General features: G+C 40.2%; 1 protein-coding gene across 1 annotated transcript in view; it reads left to right on the top strand.

The window, feature by feature from the left end:
• Positions 1-19,247, top strand: part of CTSH (cathepsin H) — a 368,554-nt gene that overhangs the window by 192,513 nt on the left and 156,794 nt on the right. The window contains exon 7 of the mRNA XM_044077716.1: positions 10,616-10,671. Coding sequence (XP_043933651.1) covers positions 10,616-10,671 — 56 coding nt within the window. The remainder of the gene's footprint in view (positions 1-10,615; positions 10,672-19,247) is intronic.

A 19,247-nucleotide genomic window follows, 5' to 3' on the forward strand; every position in this document is an offset into this window, starting at 1 on the left:
GCAATGACCCCTATACTGAGGTGTACACAAATGTCCTGTATAAAAAACCTATATAAATGTATAGACTCAGCCATACCAGAATGGATCTAATCAAGATCCTCACAAAAAAATAAGCCTCCCTGGTGGACATCTAGCATAAATAGATTATACAATAAGAGAAAGAAACTGCTGTCAAAAAAACAAGAGGGATTGGTCCCAACAAAGGAAGAACTCCTCCAAAGTATAAACAAGAAAATTAGACATCTTGCAAAGTTCTCTAAAGCTAATTACAAAACTAAATTAACATCCCTAGCTTAGGTAAATCACAAAACATTATTTAGCTACATCCAAAATCTAAAAGTGAAGGCCCAGCTTTGTGCCAAACTAGCTGTGGATGGTACCCCTTATACTGAACCCGAAGACATTGCCAACCTGCCAGAAGACAGGTTTGAAAAAGTCACCCCTGTCCCTACCAATCATACCCCATAACATACCTGTCACCAGTCCTCTACCTAGTTTCTCCAAAGAGAAGGTCATAGGTGCACTCTCAAGGCCAAAAATACAGCCTCTATGGGACCAGACTACATCCCAGGCTGCCTATTAAATAGTCTAAAACAGGAGTTAGTGAAACCACTAAGCATGCTCTTTAGTCTCGGTCTAAGCACTGGCTTTGTCCCAGCTGAGTGGAAAACAGCAACCATAATCCCTTTGCACAAAGGGTACCTCAACTGACCCTGGGAAATATAGACCCATATACCTAACCAGCCTTATCTGCAAGGCCATGGAGAGAATCATCATGGATCTTACCAACAAGGATATAGGTCACTTTCAAACTCTTGACCCGACCCAGTTTAGCTTTATTAAGGGCAGATCTTGTCTGCATAAACCTGGTGGACTTCATTGAGAATGTCACCAAGGTCCTGGATGAAGGCAAAATAGCTCACGCTACCTATCTCAACCTAGCCAAGGTGTTTGACACAATCCCTCACTCAAGCATCACTGAGAAACTCACCCAGCTGGGGATTAACCCTTACATCACTAAATGGGTTGCCAAGTGGCTCACAAACGAAGGCATACAGTCAACATTGGGGATGCCAACTCTACTAGCATACCTGTTACCAGTGGTGCTCCACAGGGATCTGTGCTAGCCCCCACCCCCCCCCCCACACACACACACACACACACACACACTGCTTGGTATCTATTTTTCAGAAGTGCAGATGAAAATAGATCGCCTATAGCTTACAAAGTTTCCTGATGACTACAAACTGGGTGCCATCATCAAATCCCCCAAAGATGTAACATACTAAAAAATAGGCTTACAAAGACAAGTGATTGGTGTCAAAGCCACAAACTTAAACTAAATGCAAAAATACATTGTCATCCCTTCAGCAAAGGAGAAACTACTGCTAATTACAACCTTAATAATATCCCCTAAGTTCAAACCCAGTGGTGAGAGATTTAGGAATGCAAGTTGATAGCAGCCTTAATTTTGATCATCGGGTGTCCACAGTACTAAAAAGGCCTTCTCGTTGCACACCTCATAAGCAATGGTATAGCATCCCAAAGCTACGGTGGTTATAACACCCTCTACTCGGCTCTCATCAGACCAATAATAGAGTACAGAGCTCCCTTCTGTATGTACCTCACCAGACATCTGCAGCAACTGGAGAAATCTCAGAGGTTTCTCACCAAGAAAATTTAGGCCCTACAACATATGCCCTACATGGAAAGACTGAAGGCCCTATCACTTTATTCAGTATTGTATAGACTGCAGTTGAAAACGGTAACAAATCAAAAAAGTTTTTCCTCCCTGAATCCCTATTATTGATATATATATTAACTCTGAGATTGCACAAAAGTGGCAAAAAGGGGAAAATCCCTAATACCCACACTGTGAAAATCTCACACAATAACCAGCATGTTGTTCAGTGAAATGTGACTCTACCAAAATATTTGGTGTTTCACATTTTGACTACAACGTTCAACAGAACATACTGCATCAGTGAATATATCTACACAGTAGCATAATGTGGTAGATCTTAAGGATGTATCAAATCCTCAAGCTCAATGCCAAAAAGTGCATTGTCATCTCTTTTGGTAAAAACTCTGTACCCATGAACTACCACATAGGCGGTAGTCTACTTAACACCGAAAGTGTGATAAGAGACCTTGGGACACAGGTGGACAGTAGTCTCTCCTTTGATAATCACATCGCCACAGTAGTCAGAAAATCCTTCTATGTGGCACACCTCATCACAAAAGGTTTCTCATCCAGGAAAAAAGAGGTCATTGTTCCCCTCTACTCATCACTCATTAGACCCAATATAGAGTACAATGCCCCTTTTGGTATGTACCTCACAAGACATCTACAACAATTGGAAAGGCCACAGAAATACCTCACAAAGAGGATTACTGGCCTCAAACAGATGCCCTACGCAGACCATCTCAAAAAACTCCAGCTTTACTCTGTCACATATCGCCTACTCAAAGGCAATCTCTGCCTAACATACAAAGCTATGTCAAACCCAGAGCTCCACTTAAAGAAATCCCAGTCCCTCCAAGCTGCACACTCTAGGGACCTAAACCTTGTCACCACAACAAACAGAACGCTGGAGGGATAGATTCCTGTCCCAGAGACTTCCCATACTCTGGAACAAACTACCTATCTATATCAAACAAAGCTCCTCATTAGCACTCTTCAAGAAAAGTCTTGATGATTGGATGGGAGATAGGAAATTCACACCGGGGATCACTTCTGTGGCTCTGCTTTACAGAGGCACAGGAAAATAATTTTCTTGGGTGGCAAAAGCCAGGGAGGCTTATACAGGCCCTAGGGCCAATAGCCTAGTACCTACCTATGAACCTATGTGTAATTAAAATTGTAAATGGTATTGTACTATTAAGTGTATCAATGATATTATCTAAGTAATACTGTAAATGCTGCTGTACAGAAATATTGTTTTCCTTAGGAAAGACAGGCATTTCTATTTATTACATAGAGAGGTTCATTTAAACAGTGCTGTCAAAAAGCAATCACCTTATTAATGTGATCAAAAAGGAGAGCCCTGGAGATTAGAGACATTATTCTCTCATTGCATGGGTATTTTTACCCAGAAAAGCAGTTCTGAGAATTTGCTGTCAAAGGATGGAGATACTCCTTTGAGAATAAATCACTTTAACGTATCATACCTCAAGTAAAATGCTAAAAAAAGGAGAAAGAAAGAAAAAGTGAACATGAAAAAAGGAAGACTGAGAAATACTAGATGTTTAGATGAAAGCTTCCACCATTTTTATTTAGCATTTGAGATGATTTGTCTGCATCCACAACTCTGTGCTTTGCAGTTTAACTATGGCACCAATAAACCCTCACCCAGCAGTGAAGAGTACATAGGAATAGGTTAAATCCAGTTCAGGAAAAAATAATTCCATCGGTATGTGCTATCCTTCAAGCGTATTGTTTCTGTGTCACCAAGTAACTTTAAATCTGCATTCAAGAAAGTAATTATATAAAACCAGAGTGCTTAAGCTCATAATCATATCCAGTTTTTCTCTCCACAGCCTGTCGCTATAGCAGTTCATATCCTCAAGTAGCACAAGCTCCAAGTGACATTCCCAGATAACATTATAAATACCATAGATGCCTGTCCTAATTCTTAAGCCCGCAGCTCAACAAATTCATTCTCCAGTCACACTTCAAGTACTCACGATCGCATTAAGCACTCCTTGAATTTGTGGAATGTATCTAACAGAAAACATACTATTTCAGCTGACAACGTGAAATCCATAAATCTTTCAGGGCTGTGCAGAACCAGACTAGTTGGAAAAGGAAACTGCACTTATTACAAACTCAATTACAGCAGAAGTGTTCTGTTGCTCCAGAACTTTAGGTGTAACATCACCAGGAGAGATTAATTTACATCCTTGCCAGATGAAATTTCTATTGTTCCTCAGTGTCCACATTATGTCAAAGAACAGACATCAAACAGTATACTCCCTGCTTTTGCCATATCATGGAAGCTGCTTTTGCAATGACCAGTGGTTTCTGGCAATCAAATAACTAGTCAGCAGGAAAAGTGTTTGAGAAAGTCTGCACTTTAACTGTTTAAAGATTTATTTAATTGTTTTCAGCATGTCAGAGCACTTCAGGTTTTCTTTTATATCCACAATGGCATCATTCTTCCTTTCAAATAATCTTCCATATCTTTAATCTAAACCTGAAGAAAAGCTATTATTTTGAAATGGTCTGCCTCTACTTTGGAAATTCCCTTGTCCACATCTTCTAACAGTCAGTGACACTCACCTGTCACATGCTTTCCACTGTGGCCACTTTCTTCGCCATTTCATGACAACTAATTTCATATTGCATTACAGAGTTATTTCATGTATGATGTCATTCAGCTTAAAGCTGCCCTTCATGTGTTTCTCTGTTTTACAGTTGGTCACCCTCTCTTGTTGTGTCCTGGAAAAAAAATGTAAAATGGCAAATGTCTTGAGATTTTAGGGCAAAATTATTTCCTATATTTTATGTAATAGTTGCATAAAACAGTTAATCTGTACTTGAAACACCTAAATGTTATAAGAAACAGAATAAGCAACTAAAATGCTACAAGAATAAGCTTTTAATAAGTCAAAAAAGTGAAGTTCTGTCCTTTGTACTGGCAATGGGTATGTTTCACCCTGCAAAATCTGTTTGTACCAAAAATGTCCCACTCTGGACATTTGAAAAGGTGACAACCCTATCTTGGATAGCTTTCTTCCTCTGTAGCAACTCGGCTGAACTGCCATCTCACGCCATGTTGTCATCAGGGTTGTGTAGCATTCCCTCTTATACACATACACACATGCACATGCACACACATCTACCAAAAATCAAATATTCTATGCAGTTTACTAATGTGTCAGGAGACAATAGTTGTATACGTGAACATCACAAATATGTGAACAAGTACCAGTTTAAGACACAGCAAAGATCAGGAGTTACTAGCAGTCAGACAGCCTGACTGGAAATTAAGTGTTTAACTTTTATTTGGTGCCAGATTATTGTTCTGCAAATGGTTTCCCCTTATGAACACAAATTTCTGTTGCTTGTTATTTTTCTGTATATACTTTTTCTTTCATTTACAAGCTACCTTGTGCCAACCACCCAATCATTTCCTGCTTCTCATTAAAAGCTGACCTTTCCCCTTCTGTGCCAACAGTATTTCCTGCATAATACATATATCATCTAGTACTTAAAGGTTCTTTAACAGCTTGTTTTCAAAGTAAGGAGATTCTGAAAGAAGGAAGATACTGGTTGTACCTATCACCTTATCCACAGAGGTAATTCTGCATGAAGTGTGATATGTCAGCCTGGGTAATTAGTATGCATATGTCACTACATTACTGGCTGAAAATATTTACACTTTGCATTGGAGACTGAAATTAACTCAGCCGGGCCTGGAAAAATTAAATATTAATACAATGCTAAATTGGTCTCCCACGCATACATTTTGCTTACAGACAGGCTACGTATAATTCAATATCTGAAGCTATGGTTACCTTGTGAATCCAGTGTACCCTGTGAACAAGTTGGAATATTTAGCTGGTCATACAGATATAGATTAAAAAAGTAAAAATAAGTCAAGGTAGTAGAACTACAGGATAAGAGATGTAAACACCAGGAAAAGAGAAAACCATCAAACCTATAAGAAACACTGACAAGAAATAATAGATAAGTAATCTCAGATTCTGAAGGGTATTAAAAGAAATAGGATTAAATACAAGGTGTAACTATGTAGATAACGCAATAAGTAGAATACAGACTGGTAGCATATTAACTATCAGACATTCAAACAGATAAAATATATACTGGATCTATTTTAACCAGACTCTCTTACATTTTAAAAGTAGAAGAAATTCATCTCTACCACAAGGAAGACGCTGAAGGCAGATTAATAAGAGAGAGTGGCATTATCCTGGCCCTAAGAAAATGCAGAAGTTTTTATATGAGCAAATATATCCAGTGCACATTTCTTAACAAAAGAAAGCACAGTATTACTTGAAATCCAAACCAGTTTGAAAAGGTAATATCCCCTGATAGCTGTCAGAAGGTTCCAGCTGCCCCTATCCAGAAAAAGGCAGGCTTATATAAGACCTGAAAAGCTTTGGATCAATAAACCTTGTGACAGTTGCAAAGGTATAAGAAAAGCAATTGTATATTAAGAATTTAATTCTAGTGGACTAGGAACAAAAACAATTCCTCAAGGGAAGACTGTGTTTTCTGAATTTAGTAGCATTTTGTGATCAGATCTTGTTATCATTAATAAGTAAGAGTTCATTGGGTCTTTTTAGGTCTAGTCATGGCTTCTTACACTGTACTGCAGTCTAGAATTTTACACAACACAGCAACACTAAATAAAATTAATATGGAACTGCTAGAATGAAATGTCATTAAGGCAACTACTATCCCCCGTCTCTCACAGTTTCATTTCCCTTGTCCAAAACTAATACTCGTTATAACAGTCCAAGTAGCCACAAAACTTTCTCACTTTCCTAATTACTTTACTTCCCAGTCTTAAGTGTAACGATGCAGTCATAGTCGCTCTTCTACTAACATATCATGCTAAAACCAAATGACCAGATACCAAAAAACTCCAAAGGATACCTTTATTATATTACAATTTATCTTATGGTTGAGCGCTTTCATCTAAACAGACATCAGCAGAACCTGGTTGTTTGGTTTTTGTATTTTGGACTTTTCTCCATACCAGTGCCAGTTCTTTCTGCTCAGTTTGTGGTTTATAACATATCCTACTGGATCTACTTTCAAATTGAGAAACCCACAACACCAAACGTTATTTTCCCAAAATGAAAATAATGAATACTGAAAATCCCAAAGGGCCAATTTTTCTCAGTGCAAGTAAACACTTGCCCAAAACCTAACCACACTGGACTACTTAAAACCCACACCTCTCAACTATATATACCAACTTCGGGATCACACTGCAGTGGAGAAAAGGGCATATTTTCCCATGATGGGCAGGTGTTTACTTGCCCTTGGAAAAATCAGCCCTTAGAGATTTTCAGTATTCGTTACTTTCATCTCATGAAAATAACATCCAGTGTTGTGGGTTCTGCCATTTAAAAGTAGATCCATCACACTACATTACATTACGTTATCAACCACCTTCCTCCTTTTTTTAATATTTCAATAGTTAAGCTGCCTCTTCTTTTCATTATCTTAATTTCTAGAAATTACGTGTAATATTACAGTATCTTTTGCAATGTTTAATCTCTCTCTACTATATACAAGCCTATGTCTATTTCTAATTAATGATCAACACTACATATACCCAAGCAAGCTACCTGTATGTTTTGTTTCTAAACAATGTTTATGCAAGCTATTGTAAAGCTTTTTCAATTATAGATGTACACTTGCCTGGATTTTGTATTCCTTCTGATATTACGTAACTGCATTTTATGTATATGTCAAAACTGGTGTTAAATGTAGACCCTTTCTCCCTTGACCTCCACTGAAAAAGAGTCTTATCTCAATCAGACTTTCCTGGTAAACAAAGACAGCTGGCTAGATAGATAGATAGAGAGAGATAGATAAATGATTTTATTGCAGAATAAAATCAAATGATTATATCTAGGTAAAAAGTTGCATTGGTGAGTATAAAACTGAATGTGTAGTCACTTCATTTTTACAAATGCCAAACAGCAATAAAGAGTTGATATTCTACTAATAAGTTAGTTACTTCAATATATACACAATTAATAATACTGGCTAAAAATGGCAAGAGACTTGAAAATGCTGACAGACAAGAGATCTGCGTTCAGACCATAAGTCTTCCACTATGAAAAAATTTTATGGTACAATTTTCTTCATTTTCCAAGGATACTTTAAAAGGTACTTTCAAATATTAATTCCTGCACAGTTTTTAGCAACAGCATTTTGAATATATTTTACTCATTACAGATTAAACATCTAATCTATCAAGACATAATACAAATATAGATCAGCTAATAAAAAGATAAAGGTCCTGATCATGAAAACAATCTTGTTTTTTTTTCCATAACTTTCATTTTCATACAGATTGTAAGCAGTAATTTTTATATAGATTTCAGTGCACAAAAGTAATTCATTTCTAAAACGATTGCTTTAAACCATAACTTCCACATGACAAAACTGCAATGTTGCAATCTGCTCCTTGAAATTAATATTAATGTAAAAAGAAAGGTCATAGACTTAGGCTAATTTGTGACATATATTTTATGAGTCGGATGTTCAGCTAGCCACCAGACACAAACAAACAAATTGCCTGCCACTCAAGACAAGATGAATGATTCCAAAACTTTGAAACATTTTTCCGTGCTTTATTAAGTGAAATTGATTTTATAATGCAGAGATGGTGCACACCTGCATGGCAGGAGTGAGTGGGGTCTCCTTCCCCTCACACAAACACAAAAAAGCCATTTTGTTTGGCTGTCTTGGTTCAACTGATAGAGACTCAGGCACTTGGTATTCAAGTCCTACACAAGTATCTCACAGTTATATAATCAACTGTTATCTTTCATAAAAGGAACAGGACATTTATTGGATTTATTACAAAATTAACAGCTATGAGGAACAAAAATATGAATGAGGTGCAATGGTTTTAGAGCTTTTCAGTAACCTCTTTCATAAGCCTGAATAAACACTATGAACCTAATACCCTAAACTGCAATAAGCAGCCAAAGTGATGCAGTTAGACTAGGAAACTTGTCTCATCACTTGATATATTTTTTCTTCAGATTCTGTGATAATCTTGTATGGCAAGATACAACAAAATGTTACCTTTTTTAAATATATTTGGCAAACAGTTTAACAAAGACATATTTACTGGCTAGAGACTCATCAGCATTAATGTTTCTTATCTCACTAATTATATAAAGTAATAGCATGAGTGTAATAATAGAAGATATCACCTGTGTCTCTTGGGTTATGTATACTACCAGTTACTATTTGAGCGCTCTCCAGCTACTGAAAACTATCCCCTCTCCCTACCACAATCTCTGGCTATGGAAGCAGGAAATCAGAGTACAGGAAATCTTTCAAAACATCTTCACATTAAATCATACCTCTCAACCTCTTAGTACAAGAAATATGGAGAAAGGCTAAAATAATATGGGGACAAAGGCCCAGAAATAGGGAGATATTTTAAATATTTCCCTTATAAACTTAGAAAGTTGCTAGAATAACTGGATTTGTGATAGCATGCATTTTCTGAAACATATAAAGTCTGAAACTGAAATGTATATCTTATTTATTGACTTCAATCCTCAGTTATTTGCCAGAAGACCATACATTTTATGACGAACCAACTAAAATATGAGGGAAAAATGTGAGCATTTTGCAAAAAATCTGGACAGTTAAGAAGTATGCAATTATTAAATACAACTACACATTTTAAATGGTATTTATCATACTTTCAGTTAACTCTACTGTTTGCTTTCATAGGATCATAGGAAGTTACTAGGCTAATGGCTGTAGGGCCCGTACAAGCCTAGCTAAGTTTTTATCCTTATTTCTTTGATTAGCACCTATTGTCCCTGTCCAAGAGGGACTCAGGTGGAACCCCCAGGGTGAATTTATAGTCACCCATCCAATCGTCCAGACTGCGTGTAAAGAGGGCCAATGAGGCGCTCTGTATGACATGAAGTGGAAGTCTGTTTCAAAGGTGTGGTAACCTCTAGGAGACAAATCTGTCCCTCCAACAGGTTTATTAATGTCACATACCAGGTTAAGGTCTTTAGAGCGAGTAGCCCGTGTACCATTTGACTTTCAGATATGAAGCATTTCCAATAACACAGGGTCAGAGATTACCTTATATGCAAAGCAGAGATCACCTTTGAGTAATCTGTATTAAACAGAATAAAGTGAGAGTGATCTCAGACGATCTCCATAGGACAGATGGTGAAGACCTTGAATTTTCCTTTTTTGGAGCCTTTGTGGTTTCTCCGTTTGCTGCAGTTGCTTAGAAAGGTACATACCAAAAGGGACATTGCACTCAATTATTGGCCTGATGACGGAAGAGTACATGGAGGTAATAACTTCTTTTTTTTCTGGAGGCAATACCTTTACTTATGAGATTAGCAATATAGAATTCCCTTCTTACCACTGTGGAGACATGATGATGAAAGGTGCGTTTGTTGTCAGCCTGAGTGCCCAGGTCTCTTACCAGGGGATGCCAATGTAAGGTGTTGATATTGATGTGGTAGCTATCAGGAGCACTGCTTTTACAGAAAAGAATGATAATACATTTTTTTGCATTGAGTTTAAGGCCATGACTTTTGCACCAATCATTTGTTTGTGTAATACCCTCTTATAGGATGTTGACATCATTTGGAGATTCTATGACTGCTACCAGTTTGCAGTCATCAGCAAACTTTGTCAGCCTTTCTTTGCATCTCATTAACCAACAGGGACATATCTACAAATTTCAGGCCATATTTATAGATAGTATTATGAGTGACAAACTATTTCAGATGACCGACAACATTTTAGTAGGCCAGAAGTGTGTGAATCACTATAATTTCGTTTCTACTATGTTAATAAAATACACGGTCATTAGTGCAAATGTGTTTAAATACATTTTTCTTTTTCTTTCAGTCAGAACAGCAGCTTGTAGACTGTGCTTCAGCCTTCAATAACCATGGTTGCCGAGGGTTAGTATGTTTTTTTTCAGCATAACATCATTATACTCTGTATTTATTGACAATTAATGTCAAATAATCGCATCACTGCATCAGTGCATTTGGACTGACAAAACAGTGCTTCATGTTGCAGCAACTCTGTTACTCCACAGAGAGATCAAAGACCCAACTTTGCTTTCAGTAAACTGCTGATTTGAACTAGCAGACATCAAGAAAGGAACCAGGGATCTCAGATTACACAAGCAGTGTACATTCAGTACCTGCTGACTCAAATAATTTATGTTCATAATCTGTCAGAGGGGAAAAAAAAGTTAAATATGTTATGTAAATTGGTTTACTGAACTTACTTTCCTCTGTCTATAAATTGAAAGAATGTATAAAGGTCAGTGTAGCTGCACAGTGATGATGTAATGGGAAGTTATGGCCTCCTTTTCTAGACACAGATGCAGTATTCCCTTTAGGGTTCACATTTTAACTGATATAACATTAGGACTAATACAATGTATTAATTCATTATTAAATCATTCTTTGAAATGATGAGTAACAGTTTAATTTCACCACCTAAGAATATTAAAGCAAACAAACAAATAAAAGATAAGTATGTAACAATCACAGGCTTTAAAAATATGATGTCCTTCAAGGATGCATATGCAGTCATAACATATGGGTTGTCCTGCCTCAGGCAGCCCTTCGGTCGGCCGGATTCCAAAGTCTGGGTCTGGCCTCGGCTGATGTCGCACTTTCCCCGATGTCATAGCTACTGGGGTATAAAGACATCAGCCGACGCCATTTTCCTCAGTCTTTCTTGCCGCGCGGTGCCCGAAGCAGAAGCTGTTCGCAAGTGCCAGTCGGTCAGATCCAGAGATTTCAGCTACCGAATACTTCGAAAAAAAGCTAAGTACCCCGTTGGGGACTCTTTCTTGCCTCAGCCGATGTCAGACAAAGTAAATAATTGTTTAACTTGTGGGAAACAAATACCTCATAAGGATTTCCATTCTTACTGCCTTCCCTGCTTAGGCCCAGACCACGACGTATCAGCTTGTTTAGCCTGTGCCTCCTTCAACCGACGGACTCTTAGACGTCGGTCGGAGTTTGCAGAAGAATTTTTCGGTTCCGCTTTTGCATATAAAATGCCGTCGGAGACTCCGACTACGCATTTGGCCAAAAAACGCAGGGAAAAGGACCGACACTTGCGGCCCGCGGTTTCGGCTGAAACCATGGCTAGGCCTACTGCGAGTGTCTCGGTTTCGGCTGAAACCGAGCCCTCGGTTCTTCCTACGACAGAAACCTTACCTCCGACAACCGAGGCCACTGAGGCCCCGGCCGAGTCAGCTTCAGAAATCCCTACCGAAGCTAGCGCTCAAGATTTGTCCGACACCATTCCATTGGACATATCTACACCTGCACGTGGGGCAGCTAGGCCCCCAGCTTCTATGTCTATTAAGGCCTTCTCCAGGGCTAAAGCTGCCAAACTTTCAAAAGCTTTACCTGCCAAATCTATTTCTCAGAGGCCTTCCTCAAGTTCTCAGATTCTCAGTCTTGCTGAGGACCTGATATCCTTGATTAGGGGCTCCCAACCTCACCCAGACAGCGCCTCCCAACCACCAGCAGACAAAAGGCCTAGGACTGAACCCTCTGAACCTGTCTCCTCTGATTACTCCACGGATGGATCTGATTTGTCAGACCATCAAGAAGGGGCCTATTCTCCTTTCGAGGATTCAGATGCTGAAGATTCTATCCCTTCTGCCTCCCCTCCTGAAGAATTTTCCTTTGGGGAGACCTTGCACTCTATGAGGGAACACTTTCAATGGCAGGGTCAGGATTTTTCTGATTCGAGAAAAAGGCTAAGGACTTTTTTACATTTGCCCCAGCATAGGCCCTTAGCCATACCACCAGTGCTAACTGTAATTGATGATGTGTATAATGATGTTAGTTCTGCACCTGATTCTCTTCCCCTGGCCCCTGCCAAACCTGACAGATATTACAGGGTCCCGGATTCTCACTTCCACCTGTATAAAGCCCATGCTGCAGATCCAGAAACTATTTCACAGGGCCCAAAAGGTGTTGCAGCTGCCACTGCCAAAAATCCCCTACCCTCTGACAGAGAGTCTAGAGCATTAGAGAGATGGGGTAAAAAGGTTTATACATCTGCTACTCTTTTTGCCAGGGCTTTAAACTGTCAATTCCATATGATACAGTACCAAGAATATTTGTTAGATCAGCTGAATAAGAAGCTTTCTTCTACTGAACCTTTAGACCGTAAATCCCTTCAGGATTTGGTACACAACTCTCAACAGGTCAGTAATCATTTCTTAAAATGTGGCTATGATGCACTGGAGGCTTCATTTAGATCAGCTATGACTGGGGCAGTAATTCGTAGGCATGCCTGGCTAAAAGAGCAATCCCTGCCAGACCATGTCAAGGCTAAGCTCCTAGATGCTCCAATGGAGAAACAAAGTTTATTTGGCTCCCCTGCACAGGAGATTCTAAAGAAGGTGGAAGAAAAAGCTAAATCTGTACAAACAGTAAAGGAATTTCTACAGGTCCAACCTCCGAGGTTCAGCAGAAACTGGCCTTCCAAGAATTGGTCCTTTCCAGACACCTCCAGAGCACAGAGAGGCAGGAATAGACATCCTCGAGGCAGAGGTCAATCCAAAGGTGCCTATAGGGGCCGTCAGTGGCAGCCTGCCAACCAGAGGAGTACTGCCACAACTGCAATTACAACCACTAGCACAGGACAGACACAATGACTTGACTCTGATTCCGCCTACCAGGGAACAACTGGAAGCTCCCTTGGGCAGAAAGCTGGCTTTATTCTCAAAAAACTGGCATTGCATTACAAAGGACACATGGTCATTGCAAACAATAGGCAAAGGATACAGGTTTCACTTCCACACTTTACCAAAAAAGAGCGGAATGCCAAACCTACCACCAAATCAGAAGCCAGAGGCCTTAAGACAAATCAAAAATTTACTTCAGATGAAAGCGATAGAAAGAGTACCATCTATGGAACAAGGCCAAGGATTTTACTCCAGACTATTCCTTGTACCAAGAAAAGAAAACCAATGGAGGCCTATTCTCGACTTGTCCGCACTGAACACATTTCTCATTGTACCAAAATTCAAAATGCTGACCCTACAGCAGCTTCTTCCCATGTTGGGCAAGGAGTCTTGGCTGGTGACTCTAGATCTCAAGGAGGCATACCTGCACGTCCCTATCCGACCAGATTGCAGAAGACACCTCAGATTTCTTGCAGGATCAGAGCATTATCAATTCTCAGCATTGCCCTTTGGCTTATCTACTGCGCCCAGAGTATTCACGAAATGCCTGGCATCAGTAATTGCACATTGCAGACTTCAGGGAATTCAAATCTACCCATACCTGGACGACTGCCTAATACAAGCGGACAACAAGACCAAATTGATAAAGGATTTGGCCTATGTCATACACCTGCTACAGGCCTTGGGATACACAGTCAACATCCAAAAGTCAAGACTAGTGCCATCCCAAAGGATAACCTTTTTGGGTGCAGATCTGGACACAATAACTCAGATGGCCTTTCTCACAGAAGAAAAACAAAAACAACTTCCAGATTATTTCATGACTTTGACAAGACAAACTCAGCTTACTGCAAGGAAAGTCCTGCAGGCCCTGGGTTTCATGGCATCATGCATAATCTTGATTCCACATGCCAGGCTGCATATGAGAAAATTACAATGGTACCTAAGGAATATATGGTCTCAACACAGACACAGTCTAGAAACCATGATACCAATCATTCCATGCCTTCAAAAGGAATTCCTGTGGTGGGCTCAGGCCTGCCAGTCCAACAAAGGGTTGCCTTTCACGAAACCAAAACCAAGGCAGACCATCACCACGGACGCCTCAGACCTCGGATGGGGAGCACACATGGAGGACAAATGTATCCAAGGCCTATGGTCTCAAGGACAGCTAAACTTGCACATAAACCAAAAGGAGATGCTGGCAGTGAAGCATGCAATCGAGGCATTCAAACCATTCCTCCAGCAAGGACATCTGCTGATAAGGACGGACAACACCACGGCCATGTGGTACATAAACAAACAGGGAGGCACGCATTCCTACCCTCTATGCCGGATGGCAATGGATCTGTGGAACATAGGCCTGAATCTCAATATCCAGCTGCAGGCCATATTTGTACCAGGAAAAGAGAATTCACTAGCAGACAGCTTAAGCAGGACTACCACGGATGCTCACGAATGGATGCTGCATCCAGACATCTTCAAATTCATAACAAGGAAATGGGGATTGCCAGAGATAGACCTGTTCGCCTCCCCTCTCAACCACCAACTGAAGAAATTCTGCTCAAGGACATACCACCCACAAGCCTGGAGGGTGGACTCTCTCTCTTTCAGCTGGAATGCCCTAATAGTGTATGCATTCCCACCTCTCCCATTGATGTACAAGGTTCTTCTGAAGATCAGGGAGGAACAGCCAAAGGTGATACTAATAGCTCCGGACTGGCCAAGACAACACTGGTATCCGCTACTGAAAAACATGTCTCAGGCGAACTCATGGCCTCTACCCCTATGGCCTCTTCTTCTAACGCAGAACAATTTCAAGACCCTGCATCCAAGCTTGAAAACTCTGCAACTAACTGCCTGGAAAATTGCTTAAGACCAAACCAAACTTTCTTATCTCAGAGGGTCAAGGACATTATCCTGGAGTCTTGCAGACCCTCCACCAAGAAAGCATACTCTGCTAAATGGAGGAGATTCCTCATTTGGAGCACATCAAAGGGCACAGATGTTACAGTGGCAAACCTAGCACACATCCTAGAATACTTAGCAGAATTGTTCCACAATGGCCTGTCTTACTCTTCCATTAAGATTCATGCTTCAGCAATTTCAGCAGAATACAATATGGATCCTCCTCTCTTCTCTCACCCTCTACTCAGACAATTTCTGAGAGGGATCAAAAATGTTAAACCTCCAAGGAGACCCCCTCTACCTGCATGGGATCTCAATTTTGTGCTGGAAAAATTGACACTACCTCCTTTTGAACCAGCAGCATCAGCAGACTTACAGTTTTATCTTGGAAAACTGCTTTCCTTCTGGCAATCACTTCAGCAAGAAGAGTATCCGAGCTACAGGCATTAATGGCAGTGCAGCCTTTCCTTATTTTTCACCAGGATAGAGTGTCCCTGAGAACCAATCCTACTTTCATGCCAAAGGTGGTATCCAGGGTATCCTTGAACCAAGCCATTCATTTGCCTACGTTCTTCCCTAACCCACAGAACAAAGGAGAGAAACTCTTGCACACCTTGGATATACACAGACAACTACGCTACTATCTGGACAGAACTAAAACTAGCAGAAAAACTGACCAACTCTTTGTAGCCTATGCAACTGGGGTGCAAGGAAAAGCAATTTCCAAGCAGACAATTTCAAAATGGATAGGAAATTGCATTCGCTTTTGCTACTCTTTTCATGGAAAGACACCTCCTGAACATATCAGGCCTCATTCCACAAGGGCCACAGCCACCACTAAAGCTTTCCTACGAGGAGAGGCTACCAAGGACATTTTAGAAGCTGCTACTTGGAGCTCAGTGCATACATTTGCCAAGCATTATAATCTACCTTTATACTCCAGATCCCGAGCAGGCTTTGCAACTGCAGTTTTACAGGGGATCTTAACTACACCATCCTTATCTTAGTACCTCCTCCCCCAGTTTGGCTATGGTATTCTACCCATATGTTATGACTGCAGATGCATCCTTGAAGGACATAGTACAGTTTTGTACCTACCATAAATGTAGATGTCCGATAGGTATGCATCTGCAGTCAGGATTACCCACCCTCCTTCCCATCTGTGGTATTCCTAGGGTGCTTACCCCTCTTTCAGCTAGCTGGGGGAATCTGTTATGGTGTATTTGTTTGTTTGTTTGCATATATGTATATATATATTTTTTGCTACTGTTTGGAACATTCAATATTTATCCAAATTTAGCCTTCCTAGAGGGCACCTGGCATCTGGGGCAAGAAACACTGAGGAAAATGGCGTCGGCTGATGCCTTTATACCCCAGTAGCTATGACGCCGGGGAAAGTGCGACATCAGCCGAGGCCAGACCCAGACTTTGGAATCCGGCCGACCGAAGGGCTGCCTGAGGCAGGACAACCCATATGTTATGACTGCAGATGCATACCTATCGGACATCTACATTTATGGTAGGTACAAAACAGTACTTTTCATGTGTCATCATTAAATAAATGAACATAAGGATAACGGACTAACTGAATTATCACAAAGTAAAGACAAAGTAATTCCCCTAGACACAGACTGTGCTAACAATACAATTACTTGACAAGTCTGGCACTTGTCCTAGAGTCAAGTGACATCAGGGTTGTTATATTTAATGAAAATGGAGTGGGAAAAAGCCTCCATATTTGAAGGGGGGTGAGGCACATAGCTGTATGTTTTCTGTAAGATCCTTGGGAGTTATCTAGCCCAGTGGGATAGTGGTTAGATTTTCACTTCTGTTATCGATTACCTGGAAACACCTAACAGAAAAGGAAAAGAAAGAAGTAGATGAACGGGATACCCAGAAGGTAGAGGTTCTTCCTAATAGGGAGGATTAGTCTGAACATCTCTCTCAACCTCTTATTGCAAGAATTCTGGGAAAAGCCAAAAATAATTGTGGGGCAAAGGCCCACAATAAGGAGTGGATTTTAAATATTGTTGTTATAAAGTTGCTGGAATAACAGGTGTTGAATTAGCATGCATTTCATTAAGGATATGAAATATGAAACTAAAATATCTTCCATTCTTTGGTGACTTCAGTCCTCAATAATATTTCAGAAAACCACAAATTTTATGAGGAACAGACCAAAAATATGAGACAAATATCTGGACATTCTGTAAAATTCTAGACAGTTGAGAGGTTTGAGCCTAAAACAGTATATGTACTCCCTTAAATGGTCACTGGAGAAAATTTATATACAAGCTTGTATAAAAAGAGACGGAGAGCAGAGCTCAATATCTCAGTATTTTTTTCATATCACTATTTCCATTTCTAGAATCAAGAAAATTGGAAAAATAGTGATCTCTTCGACTATCTCAAGATGAAAGGCATATCAAACCTACACTTCTAAGGAATCCAGACTCCTAATCAAAGACAAGGTACTCTGAGATATCTTTCTGAATAACCAGTAAGGCTGCATTTCTTGGAGGATGACATCCCTATCTGGAAGGTGGGAGCAAACCTGAAGCTTTCTCATCATAGAGCCACCTCAGTGCAACACAATAGTATGGAAGTGGGAATTATTGCAAGAAAACCTAGCAGCATGAAAAGCCATCACCCCCCCCCCCCACAGGAAGGAACTTAAAATACATTTTTGAGGATGTAAATCCACAGAATCTGTATATCTTTCATAATCACTCCTGTTTAGGAAGGCAATACTCCAAAGAACTATCATTAAAGGAAAAGCTCACATGGGATGTGTTACTAATGGTACTTCAGGGCTAAGTATCCCACCACGGTGTTCCATATAACATGTATCACAAGAACTGGATGACTGAGGTAAGTTCTGTACGTGGCATTTTGTACATGAATACACAGCACACTGCTCACAGGTGCCACCAAACTACACTGGCATGCACAGCTTTAGAGCCAAGAGATTTAGAGAATCATAAGCAAGGTATAGCTGACTGATACAGAGTGACTAAATATGTGAGGTAAAATTCCAGCCGTTCGAGAGTAAATCACACTTTGGTTGTGTAAGTTTAGTACTCCACCCTAATAACATATACAGTGTGTCAAATATATAGGGCTGGTGCACAGTCCAAACCATATACCAAAGCCATATGTGAATCAAATAGTGCTGTATCACCCCTGCATACATGGATGAATCTTATGCAGCAGGTATGCAAATGAGAAGCAACAGTATGGTTCGCAGTTTGTAAGCCTGTAAGTCACAGCGTACAGACTGCAGAAGCTGCACAGTTACACATGTACAACTGCATACCGATGACACAGAAAATAGCATATGTGTAACAATTAACACCAAGTGTATGATGAGCTGCTCACCATTACATAGCCAAGCAACCATGTCACCTTTAAATGGATGTCAGCCACAGGCATGGAATCACACATCCCATAACTGTACTCCCTGTATACACCTGTACACAGGGAACTATGGCAACCACACATGTACCAACCCCAAAGTCAGTGATAGCATCACCTTCCCATGAAAGGCAGACAACCGAACATGAGATCCCTACATCTGCATTCTGTGCAGATGAACTCTGCTTTAGTCTTGTAGCTAAGGAGGCTGAAACCACCATCCAAAACAGTGGAACAGAGAATAAACCTAGTGCAACACAAGTCCTCACTGTGCACTCTCACCAACAGTGACCTACCCCACCCCATATACATAACAGCACTGTACTATAATAAAATACAAGACATGGAGGGGCTAGAGCTAGTGATACTTGTAATGCTACTTTACAGACTGTCAGGAAATGTAACAGCTGAGGTGAGATTCATTACTAGTGTTGTTAGATGGGTGAGCAGAGGATTAGTAGGGGAAGGGGCTACGGGAAGTGTAAT

Source organism: Protopterus annectens, chromosome 7.part0 (assembly GCF_019279795.1).
Source record: "Protopterus annectens isolate FY-2018-M chromosome 7.part0, PAN1.0, whole genome shotgun sequence".
NCBI lineage: Eukaryota > Metazoa > Chordata > Ceratodontiformes > Protopteridae > Protopterus > Protopterus annectens.